We start from the raw sequence: 25,108 nt of genomic DNA on the forward strand, positions 1-25,108 counted from the left end.
TGCTCTTCCTATCTGGGGCTATTAGCCTGATCAAACCAAGCAGCAGGCACAGTACCTGGTATGTAGTCACAAACCTGCTGTGGTTTGACCCACTGAATGCCAGGCATACATTGTCAGATGTTTCCAAGATTACTTCCTAAAGGAAGCAGTCTTTCACACTACCTATCTTGGAACAAACATCCAAAGGACTTAGGAAATAAAAGCCTGTCTTCCCCAGGAAATCAAGTACTTTTCAAATGTCTCTAGCACTTACTAGGAACCAGAGTAAGGAAAAAATGGCAAAAAGTTGCTTGTACAACTTCATCTGCCCAAATGTAGCACTGGTCCAAAATAGCTATGCAAGCCTGCATTTCTGGCACAGAATCCAGGGTGAGGGTTTTCATTTGCTAGATAGTGGTCACATCAGCACTGGAAACCTTCAGGATTATCCCCACCTATGATTAATCCGATAAATTTACAGAATTATCCACTGCCAACAGCATCTAAAGATCCAATATTACAACAGCAGAAGGAATCTCTGAGACATATCTCCCTCTTTCTAAGTTCAGTTTTGCATGTCCCAAGCAAAAGTGCTTTCCCCTCCCCTCTTCCACTACTCCCAAAGTCTCATACAACTCTCACAGCTCTCACATTTTTCATTAAATGTGCTCCCTGCCCACTGCTACACCTTGCAACTCTACACCTGCCCTTGGATTTCCAAACACACCTCCCTGTATTCCTTCCTACTGCACTCAAACTGAAAGAAGACCCCCATGCCTTCCCCCATGTATCTCCACTCCATTCATGCAGATAGTTGTCCCAAGCTCCCAAAGCACAACAGAGTAGCTAGATAAGGGCTATCAAACTCATTCTCCAAAGCTTTTCACAGTTCACCCAACCAAAAGCATAGGTCAGCCAAATGTGCCAGGCAAGAAGCATTGCTGTTCCTTGGAAAAATCTCTTCTGTGTCATACCAGTTCTCCAGAATGGCTGGCTATCTGCAATAAAGTTTCATGTTCCTGCTTACAGACAACAACAAAAATAGATGTCCTGCACTCTGGTGAATTGTTTGCAAGCTTCACTTGGCTATGACTCAGGATCTCTGACAACATGCTACAGACTGGCGGGATGGGATTACTAGAAGGGGAATGCAGCCTCCAAATTGATTATGTCTACTAATGGCAAACCGGTCATTTCTGGCTTTCAGATGCTGTGGCTCCTGCATCACTCAGATCTGCTAAATGAGCTGGGAAACAGTTGTTTTGCACTGGCTAACACCATGCTAGAAGCAACAGCTCTTGGAAAACACAAGATGTGTAGAAGTTTGGAATACCACGCCATTGCTAGCGTAACAAGAGAAGATCCCAATGACCTTGCATGGGGTTTGCACATTTTCACACCTCTCCTCTTCCCTTAAAGGAATTATTCCGTGCTTTTCTGAGCTAGACTGTTTCCTGAAGCCGGGCCAATGAAGAGCTGCACAGTGTTTTACTTTCTTCCCTTTCTTGGAACCTCTTCTTGGTTTTGCCACAGGTTTACTCACAACAGCACAACACAACAACTATGATGGGTTTTTCCCTTTTTCAGGATGGCCTCACCCCTGGCTCTGTTTCATGGTGAACAGGTTGTACTGTTGTCCCACCTGATTGAATCTCAAAGCACTTCACAGATATGCACTTTCTGGGAGGTAAAGAAAGTGAAATTATCAACTTTGATAATTTCATAAATTCAAATTGGTAATTTAACTTATCAGTTTGCACACAGAGGGAAGATAAACAAAGTATTAGAGACTGGCTGTGGTAGTCTGGCCTGCATTGTATTAGTCCTGACTACAGATCAAGAATGATCTTTTCTGGCCTTATAAAAAAATTGACTTGCCATTTAAACAACACTATGCAAACTTTCACAGTGTTCTTGGCTTATTTTTCTTGCTTTATTTATGTATTTATTTATTTTCCCAAAGAACTATTTCTGATGGCCGTTATCAAGTTCATTATCTGCTGACTAAAAGGCTCCTGCAGGGCTTGGTTCTAATACCTGTCTGTGGAAGAGGAACACCAGAATCTAGATTTTTCCAAGGACCTACGGTCAAGGCCTCAGATTCTTTAAAATTTCTTAAAGCTTTAAGAATCCACTGAATACTAAAGGGTTGCTTGAGGAATAAGGTATTTCACGAGGTGAGAAGGGACCTCAACTTCTGGCTCATATTAAAGATGAGAGATTTGGTTCTTCAGAAGTCTAAACATAAAGTTGAGGCAATACATGTGCCACTGGGTAAGCCTGGGGGGCAGGAAGCATCCATCTGTCTTTTGTGCCATTAATCTAACTCCTTGTGTGACCCCACAGCCTGTTCCATCATTCTCCTAAGATCCTAGTTTGCATGAGATAGAAAGCTAGAGACCCCTGCCTTATTCCAATTATCTCTGAAAGATCTAGGTTCATCTGGCCATATGTGCTGCAGAAACACACCCATCACCCTGTTCACACCTGCTGGAGATTTATTCTGTTAAAAAAAAAAAATTGCTGATGTTACAAAGCATTATTCCATTGTGAAAAACAAATCCTACTGTGGGAGAGAGAGGAGGGAGGGAGGGAGAAATCTACAGCAGAGCTAATACAGACAAAAAAACACCAACATTGTTCTTTGAAGTTTCCAATTTTCCAAATTAGAAAACAAGTAGGTAGATTCCCTCAGAACAAGCCATGGGATTTGACTCTGTGTTGGTAGTAAAATTCAGCTGCATAAATTTAACACCAAAAATGCGCTGACTCCTAAGGTTTCAGTCACTGTCAGTTCCCCAGATGGACTCAGATAATCAAGTATACACTGTTATTAGAAGCTGGAAGTTTCTCAGTATGGCTATTAAACTCCCTAGTTCTTACGAACCTATGCTTTATGACATAATCTCCATCTGATCACCCAAATAATGGAAGGAACACCTTTCCAAAATATGAAGAGATCAGCATATTAACAGAATCACAGGTGTAGAAATTGTGTGTGATCTTGGACCAGTCTTGTCTCATCTCAGACTATTCCACCGTCTGATAGTATGATGGGATGTCTGAGACAGCATGATGTGACCTGGGCATGTGAGACAGCTCAGAAGGGGACTCGCAGACCAGAGAGGTCCTATTTGCCTCATTAATCCTGTACTATTTCAAAGAGCTCTGCAGGATTGATTATTCAGCTTCATCCAATGGCCAAGACTCCATTTTTTTTTCAATGACATGACACATGCAAGTGGGTGGACAGTGACTTTGTTGCCACAAGCAAATTACACTCAGATGTGGTTAACTGATGAGCTGCTCAGAAAAGCTTTTCTTCAGCAGGGTTTCAAGGGTGCATTGATACCATCTTCTTTTGGTATGTGACTGAAAGGCTTCATTATCGCAGTCGGGGGAGAGAAGTACCTCTAGGGGGCGACCCTGAGAACTAAGTCAGAAGCCTAAGGTATCAGGTGCCAATAGTCCTTCTTCCTATGCTTTTCACCACTGCCTCATCGATCCCGTCTACAGCCAAAACAGTGTCTAATGAGAATGCAGAGGCTTGGCCAGTTCCCAGCGTGAAAAGCTTAAAACATTGATATTTAAAAAAAAAAAAAAAAGCCCTTCAATTCTTTCCTACTTTGATTGACTGTAGATCCAGCTGGGAGAAAAGAATCCAATTCTGAGATTCCAATGAAACCTAAAGGGTGATCAGATCCTTACTCTGCCCCAAAAGAGATTTTGCAAAACTCCTAAAGTTCCACAAACACTTACGCTTTAGAGTAGTTCAGAATGAAGTCAATTCCTTTCTCATTGTCAAACTGGATGTCACGAGGCAGCTCACTGTGAGAATGGGCATCGATGCTCAGGGGAAAGCCTGGATGCCACTCCTTCCAGCTGAGAAAATAAGAGAGGTTGGATTACCCATATAACCTTACCAGCATGACAGCTGTGTCATTCCTTTACCTATACTGCTTCTGTGACTCAACTCTATAAAGTAAATTTGTGGCAGACTCATTTGGGCCAAAAATACTGACTTATACCACATCAATACCTACCAGTACCCTACAGAATCCTGAAGTACAATGGAAGGCATCTACTTGGCCACCCACCTTCACAAAAGTTGAAGTAACTTAATATCTGCGATATTTCCTAACACTTGTCACATTTGGTTGAAATTGGCATTACCTTCAAATCTACTGGGAGGGGAGATGACAGAGAGACAGACAGCTGCCCAATGCACACACATTCTTGGGGCTACATTTTTGCAGAACTGAGATAATGCAGCTAAAAGTACTCAGACATGTATTTAGGTTCCTCCAAAAGGCAGCTCTCCAAGAGATACAGAAAGTCTTGATTCAGCTCATCAGAAGAGCTTTACCTCCTATCAGTCACGGCATACATTCTCTGCCATGACTGTTTCTTGCACCATGCCCCATTTTTACTTCAAAACAAAAGAAGGTGGTTTGTAAAGAATACTGTTTCAATAGTATTTCCAAACTGCCTGCCACACACAGACTGCATTGTGTGTTATCAGTTATGTGTCTGAATTGTAAATGGCTATTTCTCTGGAATTACAAATGGTTTTGCCTTCCTTTTTGCATATGTAAATAAAATTTTGTGCCATGCCTCTTTTTGAAATATATTTTCCTCTGCTCTGTTTCCCATAATTTGTAAGCAAGGTCCTTTGTTAGTCAAATGCTATCAACAACACATACACCGAGCCTCAATCCATCAATTCTGAATGGACTCTCTGTCCTTCTGATCCTTACTCTCATGATAAGGAGATGTAAGTGCAAGAAACTTTTGTTATTTTAACAGAGAGTACGTCTCTAGGAAAAGGAAATGTCTAATGCCTTCTGGAGTTACCCATTGCTAAAAGATAGCATTTTCCCATTGTGACCTTGATTAGGAAAAAAAGTCTATGACATTATAAATGTTGGTATCACAACCATGTTTTGATAGCACATTCCAGTCCACTCAAACAGGGACAGATCTTCCACTGCACTTTGGTGCAGGAAACAACTAAAACTAGCTTGCTGCAGCAGCCAAAAAGCTTCGGTAAGAGCTGACATGTTCAGATCATGTTCCAAACCTGGAGTACTGCTTGTAAAAGGCAAATCAAATCTGCCTTCAAATCTTCCTTGAAAGCACAGCTGTGTGCCAGAGGGCCCACACAGAGACTGTACCACTGAATTCCCACTTAAGCCTTCCAGACAGGCTTATCTGGGATTCAAGTATCTCATAATGCCACTTGCACCAGGATGATCATCATTTACAGTGAATTCCATCTAAGTGAAAAACATATACGGCCAACATGGTAACTTACGCTTTCTCTTATCCAGCAGTCCAGTAATTAGAGCAACATGATAATCTGAACATACTCTGCCAAACTCTGACCTGATAAAAACAGGCCCTGGACCTTCTGGGGAGCTATGGGAAACTCACCGGTACATTTTTTGACGGGTCTCAAGCTCTTTACGTCTGTGCTGCTTGAGAATCTGGGTCTTGTCATCCCGAGGGAGCTTTGCTGTGAAACAGGGGAAAGAGACAGGGTTATGAGGTTCCTCTACCTATCACTGCCCAGGTCTTGAGAAGGAAAGCAAAGTTTCCAAACCTTCGAGCTTCTGATCTATACTTTTACAGAGTTTCTGTGGGAAATGCTTACACAATCCAATTTAGTACCTCGAGTAGAAACACAGGTCCCTAGAGAATCTGTGGAAGGAGATAAGCTCCTAACTTGGTGCCTCCAAGCAGCAATTAATTAACATTAAATTAAATGTTCCTCAAGCTAGGAACATTTGTCTCAACTGCATATAAAACCTGGATTCCTAGTGTAGACACTTGCTGTACATATCTAGCGTTAAATGGTCTGAATAGGGTCACGGGAATTAATTTTACGTTTCAGTATCTAAGGGAATTTTCATCAATAAGAGAAATCACAACATTGTTCCAGCTAATCTTCTCTGCTAAAAGACATCTCCATGAAACATCTCCTATCCTCTCCCCTTGAGCTGTGCTCTCCCCTGTCAGCTTGGGGCTATAATCATGTTGTCTTCTCATGAGAACAGAAAGAAAAAACAGTGAGGCTTCATTTCCAGACAGCTTGCTTTTCTGACCATGTATTCACTATACCATTAAATAACAGAGAGACTTCCTTAGTGATCAGAGAAAGGGCAAGGTACGAGACTCACTTTACATACACAAATGGGAAGGCAGATAAAGCCAGTAGGAGTTTCATGGAAATTGCTGATTGGGATTTGGAGTTGGAAATATCAGGTAATACAACTGATAACATATATGGCTAGCAGTTTCCAGCTGATTGTGTTCAAGTTACCAACAGGGTTTCTCTTGCTTTTGTTCTTTACCTCACCATGCTCTGAAAGCTGCTTTCTATGGAAGTGTTACGGTTGTTATAAATCAAATTATGAAAAATGGAAAGTCCCTCTGAAGACCAAAAATAAACTGACACATAGTTGTGTTTATAGGACAAGAGGCTTCAAATGCAAAATTCCTCAACTAGGAGTAGCAAAAAATTAATAGGAAGATAAACATTTATTTCCTACCACCTCATATATTGTTTCAGCTGTTTTCAGGCACTCATGCTGCAGACCACTACAGCATTCAACCTACCCTAGGAAACAGAGGGGAACAAGCAAACATCAGCGACAAGTGTCTGCCCCAGCCCTGATCACAGCAAGCAGGTAGTCAGAGACAGTTAAAACACAAGTTTCAGGTCCAACAGGCCATTCTGAACAGAGCTCAGAAGTGCTGCAACACTTTTCTCAGTTGGTCACCCCTACTTGCAGCAGTCATATCCATCTCACCCTGCCTTCTCCTGGACTTGACAGCATGCAAAAAGAAGGGTGAAAAGTGAAGCTGCTGTTTCAAGTCAGACCTTGCACCTGCTGGGCAGCCTACTTTGGGATGTTATTTCACTCTGAAGGAAACAAGACAATTTACAGGTGATTAATCATGGGCCACCTAGGGGCTTAATATGAAACATTGACGGGACACTAATTCTAATTAGATCAAAAGGGCTTCCAGTAATGGCAATGTGGAGCAGACAAAAATTTTACATTAGGGTCAGCCTTCAGATTCAAGACCAGTGTAACTAGCCAGTGTAAGGACTGTTTCTTGCATACACTTCCTACAATATCCAACTCAACTCCCAGCCCAACAAACTGCTCAGAAAGCAGTCCTAGTCAGCAGGGAAAGCCCATTCCCCAGGATGCAGAAGGGGACTGGCAGTGGTTCTCCACGCGAGAGGAGATTGGGAAGTATATGGGGAAAGGGGAAGGAGAGGTGGAAGAATTTTGGATGTTCTGCAGGAAATCAGGTTTCTTATGGCTCTCACCTCTTCCATCTCGAAGAACAATCTCTTTTTCATCTGTAATCCAACGGTAACATGGGAACTCCAAATAGTCACCCATTGGTGTTTTCACAGTGATATACTTAAGGTACCAGTCATCCCGGTACCAATATTTTCGTTTCTCAATTTTTATTAGCTGAATTTCTCCAAGGTCTTCTTCCACAGTCACATCATAGGAATCAACCTACAGAGCAGAAGACAGTCAATGATCCACTGCACATGCAGGAAGCACAACCAGCCCTACACAAGCATGCGTGGCCTTTCCTGATATGGCATAGGTACAACAGAACTTTCCAGCTTCTGGTGGATGAGAAAAGGAAGACTTATTATTGGACTGCAATGCAACAGAAAGATGAATAAGAGAACAAACAAGAACACGCAAAACATTCCAGAAATGGAGAAACATTTTTGTATGCAACCTAAAAATGATACTACTCCTTGAAATGTTTGCAAGTCTGAGAAAAACGTGCGGATCATGAAACTATTTACTGCTCTCCTAGCAATATCTGTAAGAGATATGGGTAGGGCACATCTATTCACGCAACTGGAGTGGAAAGATGATCATGAGATTAACACATTGGACTAGGAATCTAAAGACATGTGTGTATTAGTCATGTGTGCGTTAGACTAAGGACAGTACCCAAGTCACCAAAATCCCTTGTCTTATGCTTCCTGTGGCTGGTCTTCTTCGGTTCTCCATTTTAAAAATGAGGACAATGGTACATTTTATGTTTGTACAGCTCAGATTTGGACAATGATACATTGCTCAGATGTACACAGGAATGTACGTAGCTAACTGAAAACAAGGTGCACAAGAACCCCATCTAGCTCTGAAGGCACATCATTCTTTCACAGAAAACAAGCCAGCATGCGAAAACATGGTTTAGCTCCTTCCTCAGTTTGGAGCTAACCCAAAGGCCTGACTCCTGCAACATATAGGGACCTCAGCCCAGACTTGCACAGTAGCTAGTCTGTTTAGTCCTTTCCCGTGAGAAGGGTCTGGTCACAGGGTCTTTACACTGAGCTGGTACTGAAGGCTAGGACCACCCATACCTGCTCCTTTAGGAGTGCCCTCATCAGTGGCCTACAGGAACAGGCCCCTGAAACCTTGAGTTTTGGCCATGCAATGATCCAGGTGAGGAGCAGACCAGTCCTGATGCTGTCCCTACACCAAGTTTTGCTGATGTGCGAGGGCTGCACCTCTGAACCTGGTCAGGATGAGGAAGTGACTGAATACCATGCTTTCCTTTTCTTGATGGCTGCTGCAGCAGGGCTACAAAAGAAGTAGCAGTGAACTTTTTCTTTTCCTTCCATTTAAATTACAATGGCTTCGACTACCAAGTTCAGCATTTCTTCCATATGGTAGGCCTGTTCTCAGCCCACGTATATGATTTTGCATCTCAGGGCTTCACCATCAGATGGCTTGAAATGGATGTGGAGCCACTTGGACCACCAGGATGAGTGTATCTGTGAGGACATGTAATAGCAAACCTTAGCTGCTAAGTGCTCTACCTACTGAGGTGTGACGAGTGGCTGCACTGAAGGCCACAGAGAACTAGTCACCTAGACAAAACACATGGCCAGGCCTGGAAGAAGGACAGCTGTGGACATGGTGCTCCCCTCAGCACTTACTGCCCATGCTAAGCACCCCCTACTCAGCAGAATGGCTGTTATGAATGCTGACTTAAGTGCCTTACTAAATTGCCTAACAGATCTATGACAGTGAACACTTACTCCAGAAATGGGTACTTCAGTCCCCTCAGGGGGCTAACTTCTCAGGAATGCATGCAGTCTCTTACTGCATGTGGGGACAGCATGTAAACGAGTAAATGACAGTTTTGGTGGCACTTGCACTATTAGGCAATACCAGCATAGGAAGAAATTAATAATTATTTCAAATATGACCGGTAAGACACCATATGGTGCTAGGCAATTCAGGAGAACAGGAATTGACTCTCACTTTCCAAGAGTGTAAACAGCTCAGGACAAAGGGGAGTAACCAAGTGCTCATTGTAGCAAAGCTGAATTGGCCATGGAAACCACGGGAGCAGCAGCCAAAGCCTACTCTGCTCAGATGATCCTGCTAAGCTTCATGTGGTTACAAGTAGAGACTTCATTGTCTTGTGGCTTTTCTCAACACAGTCAACAATCTTAGAAACCAGCCATCTGCTGATATCAAAAGGATGAGGCACTGCATCAACATACTGCAGCGCCTGTAGAGACTCGCCTGCCTGTGTGAGTTTTGTCATTTGGCTCCTGACCTAGACACCATATTCTGTTTGTTCTTTTCAGGAGCACTTTCTTAGCCTTCCCCAGGCATTTGATATATGCCCACTGTTACTGTCTTACTTGCTAGGGAAAGGCTAATTCACATAAGGGCCAAAACTGAAAAGTGAAGAAAGATTAAATTCCAGACAGGAGAAAGGAGGGAAAAAAAAGTAATTCTTAAATGCCTCCAGATGCACTTATTATTTCATCTGTTACAAAAGAAAGACTCATAGCGACTTGCACCCACATGATTGGAAGAACACACATTAGAAGGATCCTCTCCCATTTTAACACGTTTCCCATATTATTGATGCAAAGTACCCTTTTCTATGAGCTATTTCTGAATTACCAGCTGTGATGATCATTTTGGGATGAAGACATCTATCTGTCCACCAAAGTTTGGGATGACAGACCTCAGTTCTCTCATAACCCATTACATAAAAATACCAGCTTTCAATAAAGTTTGTCACATCTAACTGACTCACAGAAGCCAGAGAAAAATAAAAAACCCTTTAGGCTTTGAAGTCCATCCTGTAGACAATGAAACGTTGTCCTTGCCTGTCTTTCCCCAAAGATGTTCTTCAATTAGCTTTGAAACTGTCAGGCCATGATTGCTACACTGCAACTCATACGAGGCTATTTCATACTAACAAGGATATTGGAATTTCTTCTAATATGCAGCCTAATTTAATTTTAGGCTCAAATATTTAAAATGGGCATGGATGGTGCTTATTTTGATTTGCTGAGACTTAACAGACTAATCGTAGTCTGAGCTATATTCTCCCCATGCCTATTAAAGCAAAGGACATTGAACTGTTTCTTTTAAAAAGGAAGCCCGCTATGTCTTAAATAAAAATGTGCAATGTCTATGTCAATAGCACACCCATACACACTAGGTGGTAACAAACTGCTTCACGAATAGCATGGCAGTCCTTGGCAAGCTTGGGATGACAGCATCTGTCTGCTAGGATGTGAGCTGAGAGAAGAAAATCAGAGCTAAGATTTCAATCAACATATTAAAATGATGCTTGTCACTTTTCCTTGCATCTCCATAGCAGAAAAGAAATAGTTCTTTCTGTACAGCCAATAAATATACTAATTTAAAACATTTTTTTGAAGTTTATGTTGCTGACTCTTCAACCCTTCCACCCTCAACGCTATCCCAGAACAGCTAAAAGGATAATGTGTCAATGTAATTTCATTCCCTTGATGATTCATGATTTTGAACCTGCTATGGAGATTGAAAAATGTTCAGTGGCTTTTCTCAGAAATCACATTAATAGTGCCTTGAGCCACAACTATGACAGTGACTGTAGGGCATACCCCTGTGCTCCTGGCTAAGTGAATGGAGATTCCTCCCTCCCACAACGCTGGTTTCAAACACCACCCTGATCTTTGCCTACCACCCCACGTCCAATATTCTCTGCTTCACTCTCGTCAATTGGCACAAAGAATTCTGTATGATGGCTAGAAAACGTAGATAACATGCTCAGATTATTTCCCATTCTTCAAATCTTCTTTCCAGAAATAGGCAGCACTTGAACCATTTCTATTCCGTATTTATCTCCCTGCAACTCTTGGTTTTCTCAATAAAAAGTGTCAATAAACTCTTTACCAGGCTCAGGTTTCTCACTGAGTCAGTACTTCTGCAATTTTGTATGTCTTTCCAGGACCAGGCAGCACTTTGCGGAAGAGTCCCTCGTCACAGACTGTCATATCATGTATCTCAAACTCAGCCACTTCCTGCTTGTGCTCCTCTTTATGCAATTACAACAAAAAATGAATTCTCTCTTTCAATTTTACCATGATCTTGTTGCATTTGGCAGTCAGGAGCTGGAAGTAGCCACTTTGCAGAGACACAATCCAAACGAATCCACAAACCTACGTGAATTATTACTCATTTGTGTTCATCACTATAAAGGGAACTCAAACAGGTAAAGACTAATGCAGTAACCTACAGGGGCAAATGATAAACTGCATCTGGATCAGATTCGCTTTGTATTCAGTTACTTAGGATTTTTATGCTCCATCTTCTCACTCATTTCCAGTTCCAGGGCTAGTTGTGTACAGAAGAATAAGGTGACCAAAGACACCATCTGGATAGGGGAAATGTGATGCATTATTTTTAGCTCAAGTCCTCACGAAAACCCATTGCTGTCAAGTGATTAGTATGGCACAGAAAGTCTGAAATTAGTCTTATTTTCTCACCAACTCCTTGTTGCTTAAGATACCTGACTACCCTTTTATAATTCATCTCCTTTAAAGTTTCAGCTAACAATGTCATTTTTAAAAAATTCTCATTTACACATATATATTTCTACAGTTCTTACAATGTCATACCTATATACATATACACATCTAAGATTTAAATTAAAAAGCAACGTGAATCAGATCCAAAGTGTGGATAGAAAAGTCATATTAACAGCCAGTCTTTGGAAGAAACTCATTCCTCTGGTAACAACCTCTTTGCTAATATTACAAGACTCCTAAAATAGTTGCACAAGTCACTGTTGAAGTAATGCAAAAAAAAGACACTCAATTAGCCTAAAAGTTCCTAAAGGTTTTTAATCTTTTTATGACGGTCACAGTTCCCATTGTAATGGCATTTCTGAAAGTAAGGGTTCCCTCCTGATGTCTCACCCAGCTTTCACTGCCTCCAAGCCAGTGATGCCGTGGGCTCACCTGAGATTGCAATTTTGCTAATGCAGTAAAGGTGTGTCAGGTTACAAAGATGGTACAAGGTCCAGGTAAGAACCGACAGTTGGTTGCTCAAGGCTTCTACGGCATTTGTTGCACGAGGTCTCCTGGTAAACACTTGGCATCCCTGATGACTGCACAGTGAGCCAGAGATGCTAAGAGTTTTTACACAGTTTGAGTTCAGAGTGAGAGGACAGAATTAATGAAGACTCTTGGACTGTCCAAACTCCCGTAGCATCCTGTTCAAGGAATTTAATCTCATGTAAAACCTAAGCTCTTTCTGAGGAGAGACTCCTGCTGACTAGCCTAATATTGCAAAAAGGATGACGCAGACAACCCCTCTTTCTATAAGCACAAAGCTCGAAGTGGACAGAACTGTATAAAGAACTTCTGGAAATACTTGTGAGTGTGTTTCTTTCAACAAAAGCAAAAAGCAAATGAAGGGATAACAGGAAGAACACAGAGAACTGAGTGCCACCGTAACACTTGCTTTGAAATCACTCAGCACTGACAGGAACTTACTCAAAAGACACTGAGTAAAGAAAAGCAGCTATGGCTTTCTACATCGTCCGTGTCCAGTACTTGGAGTAAGTCAGCCAAAAACTACAACTGAGCTACCACTGCGCAAATCCCTTCAGGTTTTTCCACGTCCCTTTCCCTCAATCAACATTTGGCATGCAAATCTGCTACTCAGAACTGGTTCAAGCCCTCATTCATCATATCTAGCAATATGCACAATTTGCATTAATTCAAATGAAGACATTACCAGAATAATGGAACTACTGAGCCTGGTCCAACATTTAGAAAAGAAACTGGAAAGTAGACAAAGCCTTACAAGATAATACTGTAAAATCCTGGTCATCCACTGAAAAAAGTGCATTTTTTTTCGCAAATGTATTCACAATTGAATTGCTTTGCAGAAAAAGAAAATTACAGATATGCTATTGAAAGAAACACTACAGGCAGAACTGTGAAACCAGTTGCCACATTTTACCAACCAACCAACCTGAAAGTCTTTTGGCCTGCTTCAGTTTTATTTTTTTGGTTCCGTATTGGTATTTTTCTTTTCTTTCCTTCTTTCTTTTCACAAAGCACTAGTAAGACTTGCAGTGTTTTGGACACAATGTTACCTGAACAGGTGCCTGGAGAAACACACTGCACTCCCCAGAAAAACGTCTGCAACAACAAAACTTAGCACATCATACCTCAAGCGTCCGATGAGCCAGACACTTCACGGAACACAGAGTTATTCTCATTCTCCACAATAAATATACGCTGAAAAACCTGACTGCATGTTTGTAGTATTAAACACATAAGAACTAACAGAAATAATTGATTTGGATAGGAGAAAAAGTCCTCATCTGGATTAAGTAAAGAACCTTTGCACTTGGAAACAAGCTTGACAAAAAAAAAAGACAGTCCCTGCCTCAGAAAGCTTACTTAGGTAACAACACATTTTACATAAAATGTTAGGACCCAGATGAAGACTTCCAAATGTGCCTAAAAACTGCCTTCCCAAGGAGATGTAAGTACTCCTTTTAGGTGCACACATCCTCTGCTGTAGTGCTACTAACATCCACAAACCTCCGCTCACTGCTTCCTCACCCAGCAGGGTCCAACGCTCGCAGGTACCTCTGCTCCTGCTGGACCTGGTCCCACAGCAGTTCAAGAGTTGCTGCTGAGCATATACTTAATGCTCACATCATGGCATTTTCTCTCTGTGTCAGGATCCAATCCAATCAGATGTTAAGGGTACTACCAGGCTCTCCATCACAGCCATCTCTCAAAGACAGTGAAACCCTCTTTTGTAGTCCAGGGGTATGAGAAAACTGCCTGGTCACTGGAGACCCTGGTGCTTATCTCCTCAGCTGGGCAGGGCTCAGCCATTCTGGGAGAGCACCCTAACCTTAAGTTTGCAGGACAGTCTGAGGTCTTCTTCAACCTCTCTTGCTAAGGTTGTTAAACTTCGTGTAAAATATGTGACTGTTCACCGGATAAGAGAAAAAGAATGATTGGATGCCCATTTGGGAGATTCAGATAACAAGTTTCTAAGCTAAGGAATGTTTAATCATGAAGGAAAGCAGCTTCAACAACAGCGGCTGGTAAGTCCCCACACCTGAATTTGCTAGAGCATCTCCTCAGAATATCGGCTATATATATCCAGGGACCACATCTACACATGCCATCAACGCTGACTTCTATTAACCATACCTGTGATGTCTAATGCAGAAGGTATCAGATACCTAACTCAGGCTGTCAACCTCACAGTTAAAAAAACACAACTAAAGGCAAATCAGCACTATGACAGTGAAGTCTCACTTGTATATGCAGCTGTAGGTCTCATTTCCAAAGCGACTTACGAACGCTTTGTTAAAACTTTTGAAGTTGCTTAAATCTCATCAGACCTTTTGGAAACTGTGAGTTAGGTTTCCAAATAAAATACACATTTTGGGAAGGGAAAAAAAATGGCCTGAGTCTATTATTTCCCCAGTGGTCAATAAGCAAATAAATAAATGCCATTCTAAAACAGTGTTCAGAGTATAAGCGGTTTCAGATGGATAGCCTGGATACTGTGATAAGACCACAGAGACGACAGGTCACAACACAGCAGAAATCAAGGTTAGAAAGAATAGCAAACCTGATAGCCTGGTCCCAGCTTCATTCTCACACTTGCGTGTTTATGCTGTTTTCCAACTTTCACTGAAGTTGCCCTACACATTTCCCCTGGCAGACATAGTAATTCCCACTGGAAGCTCTTACCTCTTCATTTAATTCCTTGGAGATACCAGGGTGCTGACTACTAGTAAATACTGACCCTAAACATCGCCTATCGACATAAAGCACACAAATATTTTTTAGTATTTGTAAGGAAAATACGAAGAAATCTGAAAGCCCGTGGTAAGCCAGAACCAAAGGGCTCCATCTTTCCCCACGCCTGAGTGACCACAGCCGGGACTAACCCCCAGGACAGGGATGTGAATGATGGGCGGCCGGGGATGACAGCAGCACCTCGGTGCCGGTGTCCCGCTCCGGAGCACCGGCACAGGGGGGCGAGAGTTTAAAAAGGCACAGCCCTGCCGCTGCCCTCGGGGCGCCGGGCCAGGGAGCGGGCGAGGTGCCGCCGACGGCTCCACCGGCCCCGGCCTTGCGAGTCCGGCCCGAGGCACCGCGAAGGGAGATGCTCGACGGCGCGTACGCGGTGGAGCCCCTCGGACACGGCCGGGGCGGGTCCGGGCTGCCGCGGGGAGCGGGCGCCCCCCGCCCGGCCCGACTCACCGCGCCGCGCTCGAAGTCGTTGTAGAAGGGTTTGTCCAGGAGGTGCCTCTCACTGCAGCCCGCCGTGCCCTCCAGGCTCAGGTACACGTAGTCGTCGGTGCCCGCGAACCACTGGCTGCCCGTGGCCACCGTGACCGTGTAGGACGGCATGGTCCCACCGCCGCGGCTCGGCTCAGCTCTGCACAGCCCCACCACCCCGACCCGACCGGCCGCCGCTGAGCCCCGCTCCTGCCCTAGCCCGGACCCCGCCCAGCGCCGGCTCCTCCTTCTCCTTCGCCGCCACCGCACGGCGCGGCTCGGCCCTGCCCGCCCCTTCCCCAGCGCCGGGCACACCTGCCCCGGTACCCGGCCCACCTGCCCGGTACGCTGCACACCTACCCCTGCACAGCCCTCGGGGCAGCCCTCCCCGGCACCCCCGGGCAGCCCGCGCTGCACAGCTGCCCACGCCCCGCACCGCGCCCCTGTCCCGGCACAGCTGTCCCGCACCCTGCACTGCACCCCTGTCCTGCACCCTGCACACAGCCCTCGCAGTGCACCTGCCCTCCCGCTCTGCACCAGCTCCACGCCAATACAGCTCACAGCCCTGCACACAGCACTTTCCTCTTGATACCATTCCACAGTTGTTGCACAATCCAACACAGCGCTCAGAGCTCTCAGCACGCTGCTCTGCAGAGCAATCCTGCTCCTGTGAGGCACAGCTGTGCACAGCCCTGCACAGCTCACCCTCGCACACCTCAGTGTGCCTCACCACCTCTACACTTACAGGATTTCGGCCATGCACCCTCAAACTACTCTGCACTCTGTAACTCACCTCCTAATCACCCCCGTTTGCAGGCATACACACTCTTCTGTGTCCAAACCTTACACGTGTACTACACCGACTCAACACGCTACCGTGATCTACCCCCACATGTACACTGCATATATCCCGTTCTCTTTATTGTTGTTACCCACTCTATACTGACACCATACTGCGCCCTCATTATACACACCAAATCTGCAAATCCATGTACAACTCACCCTTTTCTAAGGTCTAGACCCCCATATGCACTACTGCTGGCATGCTTTATTCCCTGCGTTCCTCTAAGCTTCTCAAACACCCTGTTGTCTTTGCACAACCGTGTGTAACACTAACTGCCAGCATATCTACGCATCAGATCTGTACACACACAACCAACCCCCCCATTTCCACAAAGTGCTCTAAAAATCCCACAGTTTCTCTGTTCGCACCCTGAGTACACCAAGCACCAAATACTTGCTATCATTAAGATGCTATCATTAAGACAATGGAAGAGCCGGCTGTGCTTCTTCCACAGTCCAATCCACCCCACAGAAAATAAACCCATAGCAGTGACACTGCACACTTGGCACTTAGGCACCAAGATCACTAACGCTGCATTTTCATCAGGCAACCAAATACCACTTGCTGTCTGACGATCTTCCTTCACGTTGCTGCCAGAAGCAGCTGCACGATACTGTGCTGCAAGGAGCCAGATTGCATCTTTTGCTGATCCCAGTGTCCTTCCACCATTGTTCTGGGATCAGATCAAGCTCCTTGTTTCCTTGCCATTGGGTGGTTGGCCTAGCTGGTCTCTGTGCTCTTGCAAATTTCTAGTGACAGGTACACAGAGCAAGCTAAATTAAAACAATCTCAGAGGTGCTTTACTTGTGGTACACTTGCACCTCAGGTGCTGTGCTGGATTAGTCAGTGTCATACACTAACTAATCCAATTGTACTTCGGTAGCACTTTCAGTCTGAGGCACTCTCTGCCCACAGGTGAGGCTGGGTGGGCATTATCAGTCACCAACCTTCAAATACAGAGGAAGACAGCAATTAAAGTCAGTGGTTGGAAGTTATTGGTGGCTCTATCTGCTTCTGTTCTGGCAAGCCTAGTTGCACAGTGCCTCATGCCTCGCTCCAGCACGGCTGCTGCATCTTGGACTGCTGGGCAACGCTGCCAGATATGCTTATGGAGTCTCTGCTTCAGCTTCTAAAATTGCAGCTACCCAAGATGCGTTGTGGCCTTATGCACTATAGCCAGTGGTGGCCGCACAGCAATGGGGACAGCCTGTGATGGCCTGGAAAGGTTTCTGTTCTTCTTTCACAGAAGCGTGATGCTACTGGGCTACACTCACCCAGACAAGTCAGGGAAGGTTTCCTACATCTCTTCTGTACAAATACAGACTCAACCATTTGCTATATTGTGACTCAGATTTCAAGGCTCTCCAACATTCAGGGTATGTATTTACATATAGGCATACAAAAAATTCACTGTGCCTGCCTTGGCTCTACTGAATTGCTCAGCATGTATTTCTAGTCTGCTGCTACTTCTTAAATAACACCCAAAAGTTCAAGATTGCAACTGTTGCATGGCACACCTGAGGCAGCTTCAGAATCCCCTCACAGAGATCTGATCGCTCCTCCTGAGCTTTAACCAGCAAGGGAACTTGCCTGGTGCACTGTGATCCCTTCCATCGACAATGTTACCCCATAAAAGTGCACCATAAACTCGTAAGTTCTTCCTTGGTTTCATCTTTCCTTTACATGAGATTTCAAAGAAATCATACATCAGTTTCACTTTTGCAAGAGTGCTGTTAGCCCTAAGGTTTCTACATTTAGGTTCACAGCCTTCATTGAAAGATATATCTGAAACCCTTTTAACATGACAAGTGCTTCAGAACGCTTTTATCAGACACAAGGCTATCTTCTGGGCACCTTCATTTTTGCTGCAAATAGGGAGCAAAGTGGTGTTCAAACCTTGATTAGTGAGTTTCCATGTTTCTTTGTGTTTCAGCTCCAATGCAGCATTTGAACCCCATCCCATTCCCCTGGGTCATCAGTTCTGTTTTCAGACTGTTCAGGTCTCTTCTGTACAGAGGTGTGACTGGGGAGTCTCCCTAGAGCGTTACAACTCCTCTTATCAACTCATTACAGAATCACAGAATCAACTAGGTTGGAAGAGACCTCTGGGATCATCGAGTCCAACCGTTGCCCTGACACCACCCTGTCAACTAGACCATGGCACTAAGCACCATGTCCAGTCTTTTCTTAAACACATCCAGAGATGGTGACTCCACCACCTCCCTGGGCAGCCCATTCCACTGTCTAATGACCCTTTCTGTAAAGAAATGCTTCCTAATGTCCAACCTGAACCTCCCCTGGCGAAGCTTGAGGCTGTGTCCTCTTGTCCTATCACTAGTTGCCTGGGAGAAGAGGCCGACTCCCACTTCACTACAACCTTCCTTCAGGTAGTTGTAGACTGCAATAAGGTCACCTCTGAGCCTCCTCTTCTCCAGGCTAAACAGCCCCAGCTCCCTCAGCCGTTCCTCGTAGGTCAGACCCTCCAGACCCTTCACCAGCTTGGTCGCCCTCCTCTGGACTCGCTCCAACACCTCAACATCTTTCTTGAAGTGTGGGGCCCAGAACTGGACACAGTATTCAAGGTGCAGCCTCACCAGTGCCGAGCACAGAGGGACGATCACTTCCCTAGACCGGCTGGCTACACTATTCCTAATAGAGGCCAGGATGCCATTGGCCTTCTTGGCCACCTGGGCACACTGCTGGCTCATGTTTAGCAGGCTGTCGATCAGCACCCCCAGGTCTCTTTCCACCGGGCCGCTTTCTAACCACTCTTCCCCCAGCCTGTAGAGCTGCATGGGGTTGTTGTGGCCGAAGTGTAAGACCCGGCACTTGTTCTTGTTGAACCTCATGCCGTTGGTCTCGGCCCATCTGTCTAACCTGTCCAGATCCCTCTGTAGGGCCTTCCTACCCTCCAGCAGATCGACACTCCCACCCAGCTTGGTGTCATCTGCAAATTTACTGAGGGTGCACTCAATCCCTACGTCTAGATCACCTATAAAGATATTGAACAGCACTGGCCCCAGAACTGAGCCCTGGGGAACACCGCTAGTGACCAGCCGCCGGTTGGACTTTGCCCCATTCACCACCACTCTCGGCTCGGCCATCCAGCCAGTTTTTAACCCATCGAAGAGTCCAAAACACTAAAGAAAACACTAGATAAGCTAGTGTTTTAAAGAAAACACTAGATAAGCTCAGTCCCGTACACGAAATTTGCAGGAATGCATGTTACCTCTCACCAGCTCCTTCACAGCTATATCTCTTTTTAGTCTGTTCCTTTAGCACCTCGCACTTTTATCATGATTTCCACCTTCAAAGGTTTATCGATATTTATTGTTGGTAGCATTTCAAATGCTTCACCAAACTCCTGCCAAACAAAATAGCAGGATATGCATAAAACACACCCAACCATTTTATCAAGAGACTACATTATTTCACCTCTGAGAAGACTCACACTGAATGAGATCCCGGCACGATTCTCTTCTGTGTTGTATCTGATGGCTGTTTGATATCAAGGAATCCACTCTTGCAAATAGCAGTTAGATCCCACAGCTGGATCCAAGGTGAGTGTCCTAAAGATTAGGCCATGGGATCAGACATAGACTTGCCTTGCAGCATTTCCCTTGCTCCCCAACACCACTCTGGATTCCTCTTGGCATGGTGGCTAAGCTGCAAGGGGAAGGAAGATCGTGCTGCGCCCTGCACATGGCACATCTCCCAGGGATGGAGAGGGGGCTTGAACTGTTCAGGGTGAGGAAGACCCCGACCCTGGGTCTCCATCTTCCTTTCTGAAACCACCAACTCACTAAAGGCACACGGCGGTCCTCACTGCTTCTGCCTGCTCTTCCAGCTGCTGCAATTTAAAGCAGACCACCGAGCCGTTCGGTAAGGCGGTAGAGGGCACGGAGACCAAGGGAGATGCAGCCTGTAAGACACACTCTGGGACCAGGGGCTTCCTGCGCAAGGTGCCAGCCTGCTCCCTGCTCCCAGCACCGAGGACCTGCAGCCTGCACACGGCCCAGGCCCTCAGGCGCCGCTGCCGTGTCCAAACCCGGAGACTGTGGGCCAGCGAGGGGCTGAGCCGAGAACTCCCAGTTCCCTCTGGACCTCGGACATGCCTGGGAGCGAGCAGGGGTTTTATTCGCCTTGGGCATGAGATGCGCGTGCCCGGCGAGCCGCGTCCCGCGGCGCGGGGTCCCGCCTCATGGGACACACCCGCCAACGGCACGCGCCGCAAGAGCGCCCGCCGCACTGGGCGGCAGCGCCCCCTGCTGGGCCCGTCCCGTCCCGCGGGGCCCGCCCTTCCCGTCCCGCAGCCCAGCGAGACACCGCCCGAGGCTGAAGGGCGCGGGCGGGCACTGAGCGGGGGCAGCTGAGGGGAGCGGGGCAGCTGTGGAGGGGAAGACGGGGCTGCTGTTACACGTGGAGTGCAACGTTACCTCCTTTGCCAGTGTGAAAAATGGAATAAAAATAGAAAAAAAAAATTCTTTTCCTATTTTGCATTCTATTTAAGACAGGGCTGCTGTTAGGTGGTGTGGAATATTACCTCCTTTGCCAGCGTGAAAAATGCAAAAGGTGTCAGAGTAATCGATCTCTAATCGCTATCAATAACTACCTTCATGCCTGGCAGTCCTTGTGTGCGCAGCTGCTGAGACCCAGCGCTGGCTCCTGGCACCTGCTTGCAAAACCAGGCAGTCCCGTCCAGTCACGGATGCCATGCAGGCAGCGAGCCTGGACTTATTTCTCCCCAGGCTGCTTTCCTGGGGAGTGAGGAACCACTCCCTGCACCATGTCCGCACTCGAGTCCCTCTGCATCTCACCCACCTCACTTCAAGGTAGTTTCACAAGGCAGTGGTGGAATCTGCGCACTCACAAGCAGGGGCCTGGGAAACTGGACCCTTAAAACATGATCGGCTGCTACCGCTGAGCTGACTGTGTGCTAGTGGGGGGCTAGAGCAGCCCTTTGCAAGGGGCACATCTACTTTGCCATGGATTTTGCTGCTTGTTATTCACAGCTATCATTCTCCTAAGCATTACTCAGATTTACAACATGGAAATTCACAGCGGAAGTCAGCTGCTGTCCCTCTTTATCTCCTTGCAATGCCAGTGAAATACAAGGTTCTGTGAAGATGTCACATATCTTACAGCCCTCCTGAGGCTACAGGGAATTTGGGTGGGCAGATGGCTTTCTTGAAATATGCTAATAAAGGACTGGGAGTGGGGAGGAATGACACAACATGGTAATTAACAAATGACAGAGGGGACCAGTAGAGCCTACAGAAATTTCCAAGCTGCATAAATAATCTAAGGGGCATAGGCTTAATAGCCGAGAACATACGGGTGCTAATTGTGTATTGCTCCACCAGAATGGGAAGAAAAAGCTCCTTGTTCATAGACTTGCCTCTGCCCCAGCTCACAGGGTCCAGAAATTAACTCCAGGATTGCAAAGCTCAACACAGAGTGTCTTTGCTCTGCCATCCAGGCAGTGGCAATTCTGACACCAGCTGAATCTCTCACAAACCCCAAATGGAGTTATGATATCAACACTCATTACAATATTTTTATACCTTTCGTGCAAGGAATCATCCAGATTGCAAGGCGCTGTGAGTTTCTCTCTGCCTCTGTGGATGTAGCTGTGCTGCTCTGGCACTTTGCAAGAAGAGAGAAAAGAAGAGGGAGACAAAAAGAAGGCAGCCTGCTTTCAGACTTCCCCACCCCAAATCAGTGCTGGAAGGCTGCGCAGGTAACACTGCTAGAAAGGAGCGATAGCAGAGGCATGAGACAGATAAGCCATGGAGAAGGCAAGCACTAGGAATATAGCTGCATTAGTGGCTACTCCTTTGGTATCATTTGGTACTGCACGTGTTTGAGAACTGTAAAACTAGAATAGCAGTGGGAGACTGAAGACTGGTGCAAAAGTCCTAAGCCCCAGCAGCAAAGGGGCTTGATGGAGGCTTGCACAATATCAGCTCTGATCTAAAGTCAGGCACGTCCAAATTCACCCCTGAAATAATACCTCTAACTTTTACCACAGCTTAATTTGGTCCAGGGCTGTAAGAAAGCTGCTCGGTGGTTTGATTAATTTCCATCTGATTTCTCTGGAGTGCATCAACTGCTTAGGTGTGGCCATGAATGTAGAACAGTCCTGAAAGCACAGTTTCGGGATAAAATGAACCATTGTCTTGCTAGCATGAGAAACTGGCTTAGCTAATCCCATGATCAGAATCAGTCCTCTTTTAATGCAATACAGTACTTTCAAGAGCAAGTAGTTAAACATGAGAGAAAGACAAGTGGCAAGCCAGACTCCAGAGAGACCTCAGTTTATCCACAGGAAGGGAACAATGGTACTTTGTGAGTTATTTTTGGTATGCTCAGGGGTAAAGCACATATGAAATACTGCATACACTCTCTAAGACAGCTGAGCTTTCTTGGTTGGGATCAAGCCATCATCCTGAGACATTTCCTATTCTCTCCCAACCACAAGGATAACTGTTTCCCTTGACAAAGGAACCTGCTGTCCCCAGCGCCAGACCCTATGGCTCTAACAGTGATGAATTCTCCCCTGCCTGCTTGGCCTGCCTTGTTTGCAGGTGGCCTTTGAGACACAGTATCAGAGCAAACCAGCACAGCAAGGGGCTCCGAGCAAAAATGTCTGGGAGGTTAATTTTAGTGGTCTTAAAATGTTAGGAATTGCAAGCCCGATTCCTTGAAGCTTCGGGATTTAATGAGCACACTCTGAGTGGTGATCTCTCCCCTCTGCTCTGTGCAGCCTTCTCGTGGTTTTATTCACTTATTTCAAACCCTCCTCTGATGTTAAAGCCTTTGAGACAACTTCATTCAGCTCCTTAACACTCGCAAGCATGGTCTCCTCTCTGTTTTCAGCTTTCAGTTCCTCTGCCATCAATCTTGCCTTCTCCCTAGAATACACTTTAAAAGAGTATTCTTAAAGTTTGCCATCACTTGACCCTGTCTAAGCAATACTACATTTCCGATTATTCTACCCTGCATAATGCACTGAACTTACTCCCTGTTTCCTTTACCCAGGGGCTCTAATGATTTTTGATTTTTTTAAAAAACCTCCCCTGCCTCCCTTCTGAATTCTATTTCCCTCTCTCTCCATTTAGCCAAGATGAATGAATTTTTCCGCTGTTCAGTTCTTGTTCTATAATAAGATATTCTTGCCTGATTTTCTGATGTCATCCATCCATCCCAAGACTGTGAAAAAGCATCCTCTTCTGACTGTCTGTATTGTGGTAACACGATACAATCCCAAAATGACAGAGAGCATCATACACATCAGAGATTGGTGCCTAGAGGATTTACAGGAAAAACTGGGATGGCAGGTGGACATTGAGCTTTATTTGCTCAGTGTCACTTTTGGGTACTTCCACAGCCATTCCTATGAACCACATGCTAATTGTGATTTGGTTCCTCCTAGCACAACCCTCTCTGCCCAACCTTGCCCAGAGGCAAGCTGAGTGACTGACAAAAAATGACAGTGGTGAAACAGGAAGGGGGAGGGGGAGAGGAAGGAAATTTGGGTTGCTTAAGTAGAATGAATGGAAAGGGACAAATACACCATGATATTCACAGACTGTGGATAGTGAAATCTGAAATGGAGGGGGTGCGTGACAGAAGAGTGGGAAGAGGGGGATTGGAGGAGGATGTACAGTCCCTGCATCCCTGCAGGATGGGCTGAGCAGCAGTGCAGGCAAAAGCCTGGCTCTCCAGACTCTTGGGGTTTGGTTTTCAGAGTCAGCAGCTGGAGTTATGCCATTTCACACCTCCATACCCTCCAGAAGACACTCAGGTGGATCTTACCAACCCCTGCTGTCTCCCTCCTGCCTCCCCACAACCACCCTCTGACCTGCTCTGAGAGGCAAGTCATGCTGGTCCTGCCAGCCAGATGTCAGTAACTACTCACCAGACAACTCCAGTGCCTGGGGACCAGCTGAAAAATCCTGTTCCTGGAGTCACAGCTGTGCCAAGTGCCGCTGAGCCACTGCTCTGCTCCACCTTGGAGATAGATACACTTCACACAGTGACAGTAACAGTCTTTCAGATGAAAACGAGGTTTACAGAGGGAAGTTATTTTATAATTAACTCAAGGTGCCTGAACCCAAGATGAGGAGCACTTTTTAACCAGCAGCCAGATGGCTCTACAGGCTCTGTTCTTTAAACTGTCTATCAGCTTTTCATTCCAGAGACTGTCAGTCAAACATCAGGCCCTGGAAATTATCCTACCATCTCTCCAGCAGGGTATTTTTGTATAGATGTCTTGCTGGTGGGTTTGCAAACTTTACGTGAGTAGCTTCATTTACTACAGACAGACTTGCTTCGCTAAGGAATATAGGACAGAACCTTTTGTTTTGCATGAGACACACCTTTCTAGGTTGCAATATTAAGATTTCCTCCCCTTTCTTACCTAAAAAAAACCAAACCCTAAACACTCCATAAAAAGAAGTTAGAAGAGTTTCTTTGAGCCCGCTTGCGTCTGTTACAGACACAGCTTTCCAGATCTTATTTGCTCTTTGGCATTTATGCTTTTGTTACAAGCCTTCTCACAGCAGTGCAGATAGCTGTTTTCCTTGACCTACTGGTGCTAGAAACCTATTCAAGAGAAACTGCTGAAGACTTCCTGTTCTGAGGCTTGGTCCTGGCATGAAAACACA

At 45.5% G+C, this 25,108-nt stretch overlaps 1 protein-coding gene across 3 annotated transcripts in view; it reads right to left on the reverse strand.

Annotated features, from left to right (window-relative positions):
- Positions 1 to 25,108, reverse strand: part of ALOX5 (arachidonate 5-lipoxygenase) — a 48,850-nt gene that overhangs the window by 19,235 nt on the left and 4,507 nt on the right. For 2 of the 3 annotated variants that reach the window (XM_068399827.1, XM_068399829.1), the window contains exons 1-4: positions 15,578 to 15,738; positions 7,322 to 7,520; positions 5,413 to 5,494; positions 3,739 to 3,861 (exon numbers count right to left, since the gene is read on the reverse strand). In XM_068399827.1, the coding sequence (XP_068255928.1) occupies positions 3,739 to 3,861; positions 5,413 to 5,494; positions 7,322 to 7,520; positions 15,578 to 15,727 (554 nt within the window). In that variant the 5' untranslated portion in view covers positions 15,728 to 15,738. Of the gene's footprint in view, positions 1 to 3,738; positions 3,862 to 5,412; positions 5,495 to 7,321; positions 7,521 to 15,577; positions 15,739 to 24,360; positions 24,453 to 25,108 lie in introns of those variants that run through there. The other variant, XM_068399828.1, reaches the window with a different exon arrangement.

The sequence above is a fragment of the Nyctibius grandis genome, chromosome 4 (assembly GCF_013368605.1).
Source record: "Nyctibius grandis isolate bNycGra1 chromosome 4, bNycGra1.pri, whole genome shotgun sequence".
NCBI lineage: Eukaryota > Metazoa > Chordata > Aves > Nyctibiiformes > Nyctibiidae > Nyctibius > Nyctibius grandis.